The 16,708-nt window shown below is 51.1% G+C and overlaps 1 protein-coding gene across 1 annotated transcript; it reads left to right on the top strand.

The window, feature by feature from the left end:
* Positions 1–514: 514 nt before the first annotated feature.
* On the top strand, positions 515–3,852 carry LOC149916753 (uncharacterized). Its single transcript, XM_090145773.1, has 4 exons — positions 515–1,232; positions 1,374–3,169; positions 3,429–3,498; positions 3,692–3,852. The coding sequence occupies exons 1-4, from the start codon at positions 515–517 to the stop codon at positions 3,850–3,852; spliced, it is 2,745 nt and encodes a 914-aa protein (XP_090001899.1).
* The last annotated feature ends 12,856 nt before the right edge of the window (positions 3,853–16,708 follow it).

The following is a 16,708-nucleotide window of genomic DNA, read 5'->3' as shown; positions in this document are numbered from 1 at the left end:
CATCTCCAGAGACTTGAGCTGCGTCCCGCACGCTGCTCCACAGAGCGCGGCACATCCGAGCGCTAAGCGGGGCCGGAGAGCCGCAACACGAAGACGGGGCCGAGGTGCGGACGGGCCGCTCGGGCCGGGTGGACTCGGCCGGGCTGGGCGACGAGACGAGGGCAGGGGCCGCTCCGTGCCGGACGCGGCCGCTTCCAGCCGCTTCGACGGCCCCGGCGCGGCCGAGGGCGAGCCCGTCAGCGACGGCGACGGCGACGGCGACGGCGACGGCGCCGCCGGGAAAGGCGCGGGGCGGCCGCGGAGACGGCCGAGGGGAGCGGGGAGAGGGGAGCCCGGCGCCGGGGCTCCGTGACGCGGGCCGGCGTCGCGCCCCAAGGCCATTGTGACGCGGGGCCGCCGCGAGGGGCCGGAGTCCCCCGGAGAGAGTGCCGCTCACTCTCGGGAGAGCGGCTCCGCGAGGAGGACGCGGCTCCCCCGGGTGCGTGCGACCGAGCGTCTGCGCGAGGACGCGGCGATGAGCGAGGAGCGGGAGAAGAAGGACGACCGCCAGCCCGACGCGGGGCTGCCACGCGTGCGCGACCGCCGACAGGTGCGGGCCGGGGAGGGAGGCGCTCGGGCTCGGCCGGGCCGCCGGCGGCCGTCGAAGTCGCCGCCGCGGGGGACGCCGGCCGCGCCTTCGCCGCCTCCATCCCGGTTCTCCTTCTCCCCGCAGGTGGTGCCGCCGGGCGGCCGGAGCCCGGGCTCGTCCCTCCGCGGCGTCCGTCTGCCGCCGCTGCCCGGCCCGGAGAGCGCGCGGGCCTCCGGGAGCCGCCGCGCACAGGTAGGGAGCCCGAGGGAGGCGGGGCCGGACGTCTTCCCGCGCCGCGTGGGGACCGCCCTGTGCCGGTGCGGCTGTGGGGAGCGGGGCGGCAGCCGCCCGCGGGCTGAGCGCTGCCCTCGGTGCTGCGTGCGGCGCGAGCGGCGAGGACCGCGCTCACTCGGCCTTTCTCCTCGGCTTCTCTTGCAGGCGGGCGGGCGGCAGTTCCTGGAGTCGGCGACCGGCGGCGGTGCCAGTGGCCAAAGCAGACAGCCTCAGCCACCCTTGCTGCCTCGCTTAAGGCGGGCGGGGCTGCCGGCAGCAGCACCCAGGCGTGCAGCAGCAGCTTCTGGGGTCTGCAAGCTGCCTGCTCTGCCAGCGGCAGCCTCTTCCACACCATCTCCAAGTGGCAGAGCACGTGCCGTGGGCATCAGGGGCAGCAGACTCCCAGTCCTTGCCCCGAGACCTCCGGGAACCTTGCATGTCCAGGACGGGACAGCAGGGGCTGAGAGCCGGGGTCCAGCCCTGGAAGTCCCCTCAACTGTTCTCGTGCCTCGGCATGCCAGACCCATTAGAGGCAGCAGACTCCCAGTACTTGCCCCGAGACCTCAGCACACACCGCAGATGTTGTCCAGTTGCAACACACGGTGGGCAAACTCTGTGAGCGTGCCCAGGCCCAGTGCTGCCAACACTGCTCAGGGAAACCTGGGCGTACGCTCCGCGACATCGAGGGCTGAGGCTCAGATTCCTGCCTCTGGTGGTTCCCGAACCAGGGATGCTGGAGTGCAGGTTGAGCTGCAAGAATTAGAAGAGACTGCTGAGAGGGAATCCGCAGGATGTTCACCTGGCAAACTGCGGAGCGCATCTCTTGCCTCACCTGATGAGGCAGGCAGCATGCCTTCGGCTTCTCTTCTGGCTGCGGACCCTGGGCCTGGAGGACACCTTGAGGCTTTGGCTGTAACAGGTCCTGAAGATGGGGAACACTCAACTTCTTCCAAGGCTGAATACTTTCCAGAGGAGGCCAATGCAGCACCTTTTTTCTGGAGAGCATGCGAGGGAGAAGAAGAAGAAACGGCTAGCACCATGCCTGAATTCTCCAACCAGTCTCTGGGAGAAGAACAGAGGTTGCAAGATCCCAGAGAGGTCTACGGGGAGGCATATGGATATCCTCCAGTTCACCCAGCAATCCAGAGAATCCGGGATGAGGCAAAGAAGGACCAGATGCTGCCACACTGGAACATCTCCTGGCCAAATAGCATGAGCGTGCCCCCGCTGCTAAGGCCCCAAGCAACAGAAGACAGTGCCAGTGCAGCTGACAGTGCTCAGGACACGCTGAGCGTCTGCAGTGTGACATCGAGGGCTGAGGGCCAGTTTTCTGCTTCTGATGATTCCTCAGCCAGAGGTGTTATAGTCCAGGACTCGCAGCTAGAGTTGGAAGAGGCTGCAGAGATAGAAACGGCAGGACAGTCATCTGGCACCCTGCAAGTTGCATCTCTTGCCCCATCTGATGAGGTACGCACTGTGTGTTCACCATCTCTTCTGGATGCTGAGCCAGGGCCTGCAGGGCACCTTGAGCCTTTACCTGCATCAGTGCTGGAAGATGCAGAAAGCTCAGATTCTTCCGAGGCTGCAAGCTCTGCAGAGGAGACTGATGCAGTATCGCTCCCCTTGCCAATGTCCGAGGGAGGAGAAAGAGAAGAATCAGCTATGGCCATGCCTGAATCCTCCGGACAAGGTCTGGGAGAAGCACGGAGACTGCCAGATCCCAGCGAGATCAACAGGGAGCCCTCTGGGTACTCTCCTATGATCCCAGCAATGCGGAGAATTCGTGAGGAGGACAGAAACGAGCAGATGTTGTCACACTGGAATATTTCCTGGCCAAGGAATGTGAGAAGCCCCAGGCAGCGAAGGCTCCAGGCAAGAGGTGACACATTCAATAATGTTGGCGCTCTTCAGGGCACGCCAGGTATCTGGCCCACGACATCACGGGATGGGTTTCTTGACTCTGGTGACTCCAGAAAGTGGACTGTTAGACTGCCAGTTATACTGGAAGAGTCCAGTGATGACAGCGACAGTGCTGCCAGCACTGCTGAGGGCACGCTGGATGCCAGAGACAATGCAGTGAGAGATGAGGGCATGCACCCGCCCTCCTGTCCTTGCCCTTCAACACTGGAGAATGTGGAGGAAGACTGGGGATGTGACTCTGAGGAAGATGCTGCATCAGAGGCAGTCAGCATCACATCCAGCACATCCGATGAGCCATCTGGTGAGGTGGAGGCCATTTCTTCAGCTTCATCTGTAGCTGCAGATCCCATGACTGAGGAGCATGTGTCAGCATGTGAGGGAGCAGAAGATGTGGGCCCTCAGCATGAGGTGAGCAAGGTCAGCACCAGGCATGAATTGGAGGCAGAGGCAGGAGTGGTGCCTGGAGTGTGCGCTGTGGGGAGATGCCTGGAGATGCTGTCTCCTTTCCAACCAGCTCCATGCATTAGGGTGGACAGCCCCTCTGTTATTCCTGCCTTGCCTTCAATCAAAGGGGCCTGGAAAGGGGATCCCTCCCCTGGACCCCTGGCACCCACACCATCAACAGCCAGTGGTATTACAGGTGTGTGGTTTTGTTCTCTTCACACAGGTTTCTGCAGAGGCTGAAGAACGTGCACAGAGCTCCGTGTGCTTCAGAGATGCACCGGAGGATGGCCCAGGTACGTCCCCAGACAGAAAACAATCCCAGGGAGGGACCTGTCAAGCTCAGATGGCCCACCAAGTGGCATGGAGGCTGACAGCGTTCCATGCGCTGCCATATCCAGGCCAGTCCTCCCAGGGAAATTCCATGGTGGTGGGTGGCAGGCAGGAGCTCGCCTCTGCCCCTTGCCTACAGCTCTCTGTCCCCCACAGGTACCACAGCCGCACCACACACAGCAGCTCGCCGCCGGATGCCAGCTGTCATCAGGAGTGTGCTCCGGGCTCTGCGCAGGGTTTGCACCTGCAGCTGCATCAGGGGACAGCGAGAGGAGAGGCACGAGGCTGTAAACACCAGGCAGCTCCCCAGAGATTGATTCCATCCTGTCAATGTAGAATTCTGATTCCATCATGTCAGTGAAGAATTTTGATTCCAACTTGTCAATGCAGAATTCTGATTCCATCTTGTCAACATAGAATTCTGATTAAATGCTATCTTTATTCTATCCTGCCTGAGTGCTGTCTCATCTGTGCACTCGTGCATGGTTGGTCTCTGAGTGCGACTACTGGGCTCAGAGCACAGGGCAATGGATCCATGTGTCGGTGGTGGCAGCAAGTGCAGAGAGCGTGGGCGTGCAAGGGAGAGTGATTTGTGACTTGCAAAGTGTGAGCTGGCTGAGCCAGTGTGTGTGTGAGGTGGGCTGCGATGAAGGGCGTGAGGGGCTGTGAAAGGGGCAGCCCTGGTGGGAGAGCACCGGTGTGTCTGTAGGGGTGCGAGCACAGCCAGGCACCTACTGAGAGGAGACCAAAGTGTCCCGGCTGGCTCAGGGCTCCTCAGGTGTCTCACTGCGCAGGCTTGGGTATTCCCTACATTGACATCATCATTCCCCCATATGAGGACGTCATCAGTATACAGATAAATCCGGACACCGTGGTCCAGCGTGAGCTTCTCCAGCTTCTGTGCCTATGCTCCGAGCGCCAGAGTGGGCGAGTGTCTGTACCCCTGGGGTAATCGGGTGACTGTGCATTGCACTCCCTCCAAGTAAATGCAAATTGATTGTCCTCCACCTTCCTCAAGGGGACCATAAAACAGCTGTCTTAGGCATCAATGGCAGCCAGAAAGGCATGAGCCTGTTCCCGTAGGGCAGTAATCAATTCTGAAACATTTGGGGCCGCTTTTGCTGAAGGGGCAGTCTCGGCACCCAGACGCCTGCAGTCCACTCTAAGTCTCCATTTGCCACAGGGCTCCCACACTGGCCATACAGGAAAGTTACAAGGAGAGTTTGCAGGTGCTGTAATCCCTTGATTGCATAGTTCAGCTACAAGGGGGGGCTGTGCCTTCCTTAGCTCCTAAAGGGAGTGGGTTGGGCTTCATGTTTGTTGTCTTGGAAGGAAGTGGGGCCGGGGCTGCCTACAGTAGTCTAAGAGTTGGCCTAGAGGCAGAAGGCCTCTTCCCTCCCCAAGCACTTCATCAGTGCTTCTGCCTGCTGACACTGCTGTTGCTCCTCAACCAGCTGCTCTTATAATTTTCCTACTTCCTCCTGCAAGGAGGAGATAATGCTGGCTCCTGAGAATCATGGCTGCCCATAGTACTTGTGAGTGTGACCAGCTGTGTCCCGAGTACTGCACAAACCACTGCTTTCCCTTTTCTTCAGCGATATTTCCATTCTGCCCTTAAGTCTGCTACCCAGTCGCATACTGCCTGTTGGTTCTGGGCAAGAGAAGAATCAAGGTCCCTCAACGTTTTCAGAATATGCTCTGGGCTATTAGGATTGCCCATCCCTCCTTCCATGCTTGGCGCCAGCTACTCATAATGTACTTCAACAAACACTTTTTTTTTATTATTATTTTTTTCTTTCCACATCCCTTGTTGAACTTTATACTGTCTGTGCCTTGGCCCTCCCGATGCCATCCCTGCACATCCAAACAACATCCCTCTGTTCCTCCCTGGCCACCTATCCCCACTTCCACTGCTTCCTTCTTTTCCCTCAGCCTTCCCAGCAGCTCCGTGCTCAGCTGAGCTGAGTTTCCTGCCACCCCTGCCTGATTTCTTTTTCTGGGGGATGGAGAGCTCTCGTGCTCTCAGAAGCATGTTCTTAACTGTGCTGCCAGCTGTGTTCCGTTCCTTTGTGCCTAAGGACAGTTTCCTAGGAGATCTCATTCAACCATTCCTTAAACAGGTCACTGAAGTTCACTCTCCTGAAGTTCAGTGTCTTGACTCCACTCTTTGCCAGGCCCATGTTCCTGGAGATCGCAAGCTCAACCAGGGCATGGTTGCTGCAGCTCAGGCTGCCTCCAATCTTAACGTCTTCGACCACCTCCTCTGCACGGATGAGCACCAAACTCGGCAACCACTGGTGACCAGCTGGTCCCCTCTGGTCCTGACCTGTCCAAGACCGGTACCAGAAAGTTACCATTATTGGGCTCCAGGAGTCTCCTGGATCACTTGCAGCTAGCTCGCCATGTTCATTTCCCAGCAGGTATCTGGGTGGTTGAAATCCCCCAGAGGGATCAGAGCCTGGGAGCACAACAGCTCCTGCAGCTGAAGGAAGAAGGTCACACCTACAGGCTCCCCTTGATTTGGTGGCCTGTAGTATTCCCCGACCACCAGCTGTCTTTTGTTGGTCTCGTCCCTGGTTTTAACCCACAGGCTCCCCACGTGTGCCTGACTATTTCTCTGAGACAGCTCTTTGCAGTCTGTCCTCTTTTTGTCGTAGGCAGCAATTCCCAACCTCTCCTACCTTGCCTATCCCTTCTAAAAAGCGTATAGCCCTCAATTCGGGTTACGCAGGTCATAGAATCGTGGAATTGCTCAGGTTGGAAAAGGCCTTCAAGATCATCAAGTCCAACCACAACCTAACCATCCTACCCTCACTCTAACTACCCACCGCTGAATCATGTCCCCGAGCACCACATCCAAATGGATTTTAAACACATTCAGGGACGGTGACTCAACCACCGCCCTGGGGAGCCTGTTCCAGTGCTTAACACGCCCTTCTGTACACAGGATTTCCTGTGCTCCAACCTAAACCTCTGCTGGTGAAACTGCCCGCACTGCCTGCACTGCCAGCATTGCCAGCACTGCCTGCGCCTACAGCACTAACTGCCAGCACTGCCAGAACTAACTGCCAGCACTAACTGCCAGCACAGCCAGCACTAACTACCAGCACGAACTACCAGGACTAACTGCCAGCACTAACTGCCTGCACTGCCTGCACTAACTGCCAGCACTAACTGCCAGGGCCGAGGGCGGAGAGCAGCAGGGCCGGGCTCGGCCGGGCCGCTGGCGGCCTTTGAAGTCGCTGCTGCTGCTGGGCACGCTGCTGGCGACTTCGCCACCTCCATCCCACGCCTCCTTCTCCACACCGCCGTGTGTGAGGCAGATGCCGTGCGCTCAGCGTCGCTTCTGGCCACAGAACCTGGGCCTGCAGGACACCCTGAGCCTTTGCCTGCATCAGTGCCTCGGTATGCAGAAAGCTCAGATCCTCTCGGGACTGCACAGTGTCCGGAGGAGGTCAGTGCAACGCAGGAATACCTGCTGTCAGTGTGTGCGGGAGGACAAGGAGAAGAAACAAGCGGCTATGGCCGTGTCTGAATGGTCCACCCAAGCTCTGGGAGATGCAGCGAGATCGCAATATCCCAGAGAGACCAACGGGTGGCATGTGGATATCCTCCAGTGCACCCAGAGATCCGGAGAATCCGAGATGAGGCGAGGAAGGAGCAGATGTTGTCCAGTAGGACCACATCCTGGCCACACAGCTTGAGCATGCCCATCTATGTCTCCAAGTGCAGAGCCGTCCCAGGGAGGGCCTGCTGGGCCCGAGCGGCCCGGCGAGCAGCTCCATGTACAGAGTCCTGCTGTGCCCGGGCCAGCCCTCCCAGGGAAAGCTGCGGTGCTTGGTGGCAGGCAGGGCCTTGCCTGGTGCCCGCCCTGCCCCTTGCCTACAGCTCTCTGCCCCCACAGGTACCGCTGCCACACCACACACAACATTCCTGCGAAGGCCACAGGAGGTGCACAGAGCTCCAAGTGCTTGAGTACAGGACTACAGGAGGATGGCCAGGGTACATCCCCGGGCAGAAAGCCATCCCAGGGAGGGCTTCCCAGCTCAGATGGCCCACGAAGCGGCACAGAGGCCGGCAGCACTGCATGCCCTGCCGTACCCAGGCCCACCATCCCAGGGAAGACCTGGAGTGGTGGCGCGCAGGCAGGGCCTTGCCTCTGCCCCTGGCCTACAGCTCTCTGTCCTGCACACGCTGCCTCACCACACTCTGAAACTCGTTGCTGGTGGCCCCCAGCCAGCTGCCCAGGCATGCGTGCAGAGCTGCCACAATGGGCTGCCGTGCCGTGGGGGCTGCCATGTGGGGACCAGCCCTCCTCTGCTTCAGCTCCTCTGCACTCAGCTGCCCGTGGGCTGAGGGCTGCCCTCGATGCTCCGTGCAACGCGAGCGGGAAGGACCTCGCTCACTCGGCCTTTCTCCTCAGCTTCTCTTGCAGGCGGGCAGGCGGGAGTTTCCAGTGTTGGTGACCTGCGGCGGTGCCAGTGGCCAAAGCAGACAGCCTCAGCCACCCTTGCTGCCTCGCTTAAGGAGGGCAGGGTTGCCAACAGCTGCACCCCGGCGTGCAGCAGCAGCTTCTGGGATCTGTAAGCTGCCTGCTCTGCCAGCAGCAGCCTCTTCCACATCTTCTCCAAGTGGCAGAGCACGTGCCGTGGGCATTAGAGGCAGCAGACTCCCAGTCCTTGCCCCGAGACCTCCGGGAACCTTGCATGTCCAGGACGGGACAGCAAGGCCTGAGAGCCAGGGTCCAGCCCTGGAAGTCTCAGCTGTTCTCAGGCCTCGCCATGCCAGATCCAGACAAAACTGCGTGGTGTCCCTGAGCTGTGCTGCAGCCGCAATCTCAAGCGTCGATGTGCAGCTGAGAGTTCCAGGGCGCCATGCACCCACCTGTCATCCTGAGACCACCAGCAGGAACGGCCCAGGTGCTGTCCACCAAGGCTGGGAAGGTCCACACAGCTTGGGGAGATGCTCAGGAGGGCAGCAGAGACACTCGTGCTGCCACTACACCATCTTCCAGAGCAGCTCAGAAGGGCCCAGAAGGGCAGGCAGGTGGCAAAGAGCAAGACAAGGAGCCCCTGCCTGCATTAGTGCCTGAAGATGCAGGCAACCTAGATTCTCCCAAGGCTGAATACTCTCCAGAGGATGATGTGGTGCTGTTCCCAAGAGTGTGTGAGGGGGGAGAAAGGGAAGTAACTGCTACCACCATGCCTAAAGTCTCCAGACAATCTCTGGAAGCATCACTGAGACTGCTCACACTCTATTTTGTGATAGATCCCAGAGGGGTCAACCAGGAGGCCTATGTATGTTCTGCAGTACACCCAGCAATCTGGAGAATTCAGGATGAGGTGAGGAAGGAGCAGATGTTGTCCAGCTGGAACATCTCCTGGCCAAACAGCGTGAGCATGCTCAGGCTGCGAAGATCGCAAGCAGCACATGCCAGTGCCAGTGCTACTGACAGTGCTCAGGGTATGCTGAACACTTGCATTATGATGAGTGGTGTAGGACCCCTTTTCTGTGCCAGGTGAGTTCCTGTTCTGGGATGCTGTAGTGCGCGATGAACAGCATGATTTAGGAGACATTGCTGAGACAGAAACTGCAGGACAGTCATCTGGTGACCTGCAGCGCACATGTCTTGTCCCGTCTTATGAGGCAGAAGCAGTTCTTTCTGGTTCTTTTCTGGGAGCAGGTACTGGGTCAGCTGCATCAGGGCACAGCGAGTGGAGAGGTACGAGGCTGCAAACACCAGGCAGCTCCCCAGAGACATCTGATTCCATCTTGTCAATGTACAATTCTGATTAAATGCTATCTTTATTCTATGCTGGCTGAGTGATGTCTGATCTGAGCGCTCATGCATGTTTGGTCTCTGAGTGCTGCTACTGGGCTCAGAGCATTGGGTGGAGAATCCCTGTGTCAGTGGAGGCAGCAAGTGTACAGAACTTGGGCGTGCAAGTGTAGCGAAGGGCAAACCGGCTAAGCTTGGTGTGTGTATGAGGTGGCCTGCGATGAAATTTGCGAGTGGCTCCATAAGGGGCAGCTCTGGTGGAAGAGCACTGGTGTGTCTGTAGGGGTGAGAGCATTGCCAGGCACCTTCGTAGAGGAGACCAGGAGTGTTCTGGCTGGATCGGGGCTTGTACCTCCTTGGATCAGCAACTGGAGGTGGGCTGTGGCCTTGAAGATTCCTGCGTCCATGGTTTGGCAACTGGGGAGAGTGATGAGGGGACAGTTCTTCCTGGCACTTGGGTGCTTGTATGAAGCGTTTCTCACTTGCGGTTAAGGGGGTGAGTGGTTCTGTATGGTGCCACCCTGAGTGTGACAACACCTTTTTGTTTCTTGGTAAAGAATTTTGGCAGATCTGGGAAAATACATTTATTGGAGAGCAGGGAAACATTACTGGTTGTTGAGAGGGATTAAAATCAGAATACCACCAATACTATGGTCAGAGGGAAGTGGAGATTGCTCAGAATTCATAGAATCACAGAATCACAGAATTGTAGGGGTTGGAAGGGACCTCCAGAGATCATCAAGTCCAACCTCCCTGCCAAAGCAGGTTCCCTACACCAGGTCGCACAAGTAGGCATCCAGGCGAGTCTTGAAAGTTACGGTGGTGGCACCAGACCTCCTTCATCCTTATCTTATTACGGGCTGAGCATATTTTACAGACAAAAAAGCTGCAAAGGTGAAAAAGATGGAGCAGCCAGTCACGGGCAAACTATGATGACCAAAATATAAATGAGAAAAAGAAACCGTGAGCTTCCACAGTCAGTAGAGATATTGATGGGGAAGGAGCGTCCATCCTCCTGCCAGACTTCAAACTGTCAGAGCAAGCTATGGGGGGATTTGTATCTTTAAAATGAGTTCAAAGAATATTAGAAAGCTGCTAAAATCTGAAGGTCTACAGTCACAAGTATGTTAAGGGGCCAGAAAGTATTACTCATCTATCATTAAGGTCCTCAAAATCTCAGATCACTGCCAGTGTGGAAAGTCAAATGCTCTGCAGAGACACAGAGAAGAGAGATTTCCCTTTAAAACAGGCCTATGGGTGTCACTGAGCCTGAAAGTTGGCAAAACAGAAGATAAAGAATGACTCTAAGTGTATCTTAGAGTGAAGCCTTCTCATCTTCCATTTCTGGATGTTAGACAAAAGACATTCAATCCTGTCTTCCAGCTTCGAGTTCCTACCATATTGCTAGCATTTATTAATTTCATCATCTGTCTGGGTTTATTTTTTCTGTATGTTCAGTGGCCATTCTTAACTACATGAAAATATTTGCCAAGGTTTTAAGTGATGATTCTTAATCACAGCACATTTGGCCAATATGCCATCAGTTGATATTTAGGACTACTCATGGTTAGTGAGTAAAAAAGGAAAGGACTTTTTAGTAAAGAAGGAAAAAGTTTAGGATACCATCTGATTGTGTCATGATTCATAAATATGGAATGAAATGCTTGGAAGAAAAGATGAACATATATAATTCATTACCCTTTGCAAGAAAAGTGAAATTGCCTAATGTTCTGGACATGGCTCAAGTCTTATGTTGTTTTATTTTTCTAGGCCAGATTACACCAGGTTTTCCACATGACTTCTAGCAAGAGATGTTTTCATCTGTGTAAAACAAAAAGATGTACAGGAGCTTTTAATGGTCTAACTTATAGTAACTTTGGCAAAGTCTGTGCTTTCGAAGTGTTTTCATTTACTGGAGGTAAAGGTTTCATGAATAGCTGTAGGAGATATGTTTGCATCAAAATAGTCCTGCAAGTCAAATGTTTAATTACTTAATATTTAACACATGGCTACTGTTATCCACTGTGAAGAAATCACATAATGTTTAATATCACATTCTATGGCCTCCAAGCAGAAGGCATTCACAGCCTCGCCTGGGCAACCTGTTCCAGTGTTCCACCACCCTCACAATAAAGAATTTCTTTCCAATATGTAGTCTAAATATGCCTTCTTCCAGTTTAAAGCCATTTTCCTTGTCCTGTCACTGCATGCACTTGTAAAAAGTCCCTCCCCAGCTTTCCTGTAGGCCCCCTGCAGGTACTGGAAGGCTGCTATAAGGTCCCCCGGAGCCTTCTCTTCTCCAAGCTGAAAAGCCCCAGCTCTCAGCCTGCCCTCAAAGGGGAAGCACTCCAGCCCTCTGATCATCTTCGTGGTCCTCTTCTGGACCTGCTCCAACAACTCTCTGCCTTTCTTGCATTGGGGGCCCCAGAACTGGACGCAGTACTTCAGGTGGGATCTCACAAGACATTTCACATCAGTGCATGAGAACACAAGTGCAGCCTGAAAGATTAGTCTTTCACTGTTAATGTCCCAATGACTATCCAAGCCACAGTACAGTGGCCAAAATCAGGTCCTACACGTGACTGATACCACAGGAAATCTCATGGTTTCCTGTACAGTAGAGTAAGTCCTCTGAACCTGTCTGCTCTCTTACTTCTATGTGCAGGCTGATCATAAACTGGTCTGAGGTTTGCATGTGATCCTTGTCATCCTAAAAAAGGTTCTGCTACCATCTACACCCTCTGTTTAAGAGATCTGTACATCTCTTTAAAAGAGCGTCCAATTTATTCTAATTTATTCAGTGTATATCTCATACGGGAGCCCAATACTTCAGTTTCTTCAAAGAGTGTAGATAAGTAAGAAGGTTCAAGTTATTTGGTTAATTTTTTGACTGTCTACTTCAGGCAAACAAAATTTCAGGAAACAAAATTTAAACCATTTTTTTGTTGTGGCTGTTGGAACTAAAACCAACATTTTCCTCCTTACAATCTTAAAAAAAAAACCAAAAAAACACAACAGACAAGCAGGCAAACAAACCTCTGTGACAAAACACAGTAAATGCCATAAGTCAGACTGTCTCAGTGGTGCCATGACCTGTTTGTTGTGGTGGTTTGATGGCTAGCTAAGCTCCACCACACTGCTGTCTCACTCTCCCTCCTCAGAAGGAGAGAGGGAGAAAATACAATGAAAAAACTCATATGTTGAGATAAGGACAGAGAGATCTTTCACCAAATACCATTGTGGGCATAACAGATCAGGATAGAGAGGTTAATATAATTTATTGCCTGCTAATAACAGATCAGACCACAGAAAATTAGAAGCAAACTAGCAAACTGGCAAACCAGCACAGGGTCCAAAGAGAGATAGCTCTCCAGACCTCCTCCAGCATGGGTCCCTCTCTATAGTTTGAGTGGAGCAGTGAGTGGCTCCTCCAGGCCACATCGACTGCTGCACTGTGGGTTCCTCCACGGCTGCGCATGGAGATCTGCTCCACATGGTTCCCATGGGCTGCAGAGGGACAGCCTGCTCCTCCCCAGCCTGCTCCTCCACAGGCTGCTCTCCTGAGCCTGAATACATACACAAACCTGTTAGTCCTTAATGCATGCATCATAAATGATTGAAGTGTGTAAAGTATCACTGATGCCACGAAGTTGTCAGAGATAGTTATGATTCTTGATGGCTCTTGGTAGACAAAGACAAAAGCTTTCCCACAAGGGTAGGTGGTTTCACCTGCTGCTTTAGCTGCTTTCCTTGGGTTTTGGTTTTGACAGCCATCCTTGTTTATTGGTCAGGATGCTCTGCCTTTTTGCATTTTGGTGCTCATATATTTACATAAGGTCCTTACATGTTGTGTCTGACTATACTACCATATTTTTACCAAATATTTGCATACAGGTATGCATTACACTGTTTTAATATACTTATGTTGAGTTTGAATGGAAGACCATTAATTCTATCCTGATTAGTGCACTTATAATTTACAGACGTATCAAGCATGTACCTTGACTACAGAGTTAAAAGATGTTCTAGGCTGTGCTTACTTAGATATTCCGTAGTGGTGTTGGTCTAAAATTGGCCCTTGTAATATTGGTGCAATGACCACCACTACAGTTTTCATTACAACACTCCCCCAGGGAGTGGAAAATAGAAATTACTTCACTGTACTCTTTCAGACCCAATGAGTATATTAGTTCTTGAAAGTAGAAATGCATCAGCTGAGGTGTCCAACAGCCTTACCAGTGCTGTAGTAGCTTGTTGATTAAAGTATCCACTGAGGATATGGGAAATCTGACTTTGGGTCTCAGCTTTAAATAGGTTGAATGAGCCTTTAAGATTATATCTTATTTTTCTTGATATTGCTGTAACTGATGCATGTGTGGTTATTTTCTCCTATTGTGTCTTAATATTGTTCACTGAAAATGTTCACATTGTTTGTATGAGCTTTGTGCAGGGAGCTGCTGGAGCACTGCTGAAATACAGTTAATTAGAAATATTTATTTAGGTGTATTCCCACGGCTCTTTCAGCTCCTGGTTATGAACTCAGGTGCCCTTGTTGTGTTAGCTACCATACAAATATAGGCAGACAGGAACCACTGTGAAGACATTACTATTATGAGCAATATAAATAGAATATATATTTTAAAAAGCAAAGAAAAGCCTCCAAAAATGTGTGAAGATCAAATTGGTTTTGCTTTATTGATCTTCATTGCCTTTTAGACAAAAGCAGCCTTTCCTAAGAAGACCAAAATCTGCTGACCCATCACTAACTTCCATATCATTTTCCTGTAAATTAGCTGCTACTGCACTAGCAGTCAGCTCAGGGTGACTTTCTAGAAAGATGGCCACTGGGTTTTCAGGTCTTCCAGGATCCATTTCTATATTTACTTCCTGATGTTTCCAGTTTCCTTGATCTTATCGTAAGCTTTACGATACTTGCTGCTCTTTTAAAGTAGAACCTTTGAATATACAGGTTCTGTAGGCATTATAATATCCCTTCATTATAAATATCTGAGCAACAGATCAATCTAATAGTAGCTTTCACCATTTCACTGTTGCAAAATTAAGTAAGCTGCAGCTTTAAAGTCTCAGAACACAGAAAGGCAAGTGGCAGAATGATAAATATGCTTCTTAATTATGTATAAAACTTTTGCAGGCTAGCCTGGTATTTTGTGAGTCCTGACCCATGTACTATCTACTCTGGTGTTATCAGTGCTTGAGAAGAAAACTGTTGCTCCTGTGGTTAAATTGGGTACTGAAAGTGATATTAACTCAGTGGTACTGAAAATGCGATTCACTGGAAGATGGCTGAAAAATTCAGGCTTACATCTTTTGCTGATGTGATTCACACAGTATAAACTGATTTTAATGAAGTTCTGCTTGCATTAGGATAACATAGGCATTCAGGCTTTCTGATTTAAGTTAAAGGGTACCTTTCAAATGCTTTAGACATTGCTATGTTTATCAGGCAAGGAGGATGATTGGCATAGCCTGAGCAGCCCAGTGGAACCAGGTGAGATTGGAACTTGGAACTGTAGCGGCTTCTGCATCTGCTCAAGAAAGCAGGATAGGAAAACACAACTGGGGTGATAGAAGGTGTCATGGGATTTTTTTTGAGTCTAATAAAGGTGTTGGCCTCACAAAAGCCTGATTTCTCAAGGGCATAAATGAAAGCAGTAGAATTATTTCTGCCTGAACTTTGATTAATACAGTGCCTATGAAAAGAAACATGATAGCTGGCAGTGTACTCCTGCAGACATGCATTTTTTCTGAAGTTGGAAATTTGCAAGAGTTGCCTGTAGAATATGTTACCAGACAGAGGCCTGAAGAATAGTCACCCATAAATATACAAGCATATTTAAAACTTAAAAAAATGATTTTTAAAGGCAGTATTTTACATTTTCTCTGAGTACTACAGAGTCGTAATCTAGAGAATCTACTTTATCATCTATTACTTCATTGTAATATATAGCTTTATTGAGACATGAATTGCATATATAATTTATGTACTCTGATTGAACAGTTTCCCAGGTCTGGGACACATTCTAACATAGTTGTCAAATGTCAGCTTCATTTGACAAAGAGAAAGGGTAGCATTTTTACCTCTGCTTTATTTTTCAGAATTAATTTACCTTAAATCTCCTTGATGCTTTATTTTTCAGAATTAATTTACCTTAAATCTCCTTGATTCCAGGTTGGTTTTTTTGGGTTTCTTTTTTTTTTTTTTTTTGGTTGTTTTCTTTTTCTTTCTTTTTTTTTTTTTTAAGAAAAAAAAAAAAGAGGAGGAGAGAAAGGATTCAATTTCTTCTTTCCCTAGCTGACACAGTTCCTCAGAGAGGATAAATTAGGAGAATGGACTGAAATTGTAGGAGTTTAGTGATTTGGCTGACTTAATGCCTGCTGAGAAAACATTCAGACTATTGGGCCACCTCCTCTACTTTCTGCTTGGTTTGCAACCAATATGATAGGGAGTTAAAACCTGAAGTAGAGACTCAGGACAGATGTGATTTGCATGTCTGAGTCCATTGTAGAGAGAGAGGGATGGATAGTGAGCCTCCAAATGGCCAGTTCAGAGCCTTGGTTCTCTGTCTGTTGCACATAAAACTGCATTGGAAGCAACAATTAGCAGGAGGATTAAAAAAAAACAAAAACAAAAACAAAAACTGCTTCACTTTCCCCTCAAGTAATTTGTTTGAGGATGTTACAAGTGGCAGTTACTCAAAGAAAGCATATAGGCATTTGCCCCCAGTGATTGCTGCATTTCACTGTAGCATAGAAATGGTAATGCTTTGCCTAGGTTTAGCATCTAGTACTATAACCACAGATAATTAATTCATCATGAAATAACCCTAATATACCCTAATACACTAAAAAGGCTTTGTGGTCCTGACCAGCTTTACCTACACTCCCCACGCTGCTCATGGGCAGCCCCATTTCAGTCTAGCCCATGGCTCTTGGTCTTGCTGCAGCAACACCACAGGTCCTATCTCCTCTGTTCTGTGCCATGGATGGACCACCTGTCTGTGCTAAGACACACAATCAGTGGGACTATATTGTCCTTCCTACTCACTGTAGTTACTAGAACAATCCTCCAGGATCAAAATCTACAGTCTCTGTGCACAGGGATTCTCATTATGAAATCTGATGTCCTTCACTTTTTATTCTTTTGTTGAAAGAAAGAAAATCATCATCACTCTTACGTCAGTAGCCAAGCCACTCTCCATCATATTTAAAAAATCATGGCTGTTGGATGAAGTCTCAGGTAAAGGGAACCATCACTCCCATTTTTAAGAAAGGGAAAAAGGAACTACAGGCTAGTGAGTCCCATGTCTGTGTCCAGGAAGATCACGGAGCAGTATGCTCCTGGAAGCTATGTTAAGACACACGCAGGACAAGGA

Source organism: Phasianus colchicus, chromosome 9 (assembly GCF_987193195.1).
Source record: "Phasianus colchicus chromosome 9, bPhaCol1.hap1.1, whole genome shotgun sequence".
Taxonomy (NCBI): domain Eukaryota; kingdom Metazoa; phylum Chordata; class Aves; order Galliformes; family Phasianidae; genus Phasianus; species Phasianus colchicus.
Note: the sequence above shows the minus strand (reverse complement) of the source record. Positions and strands in the feature narration are given on the sequence as shown.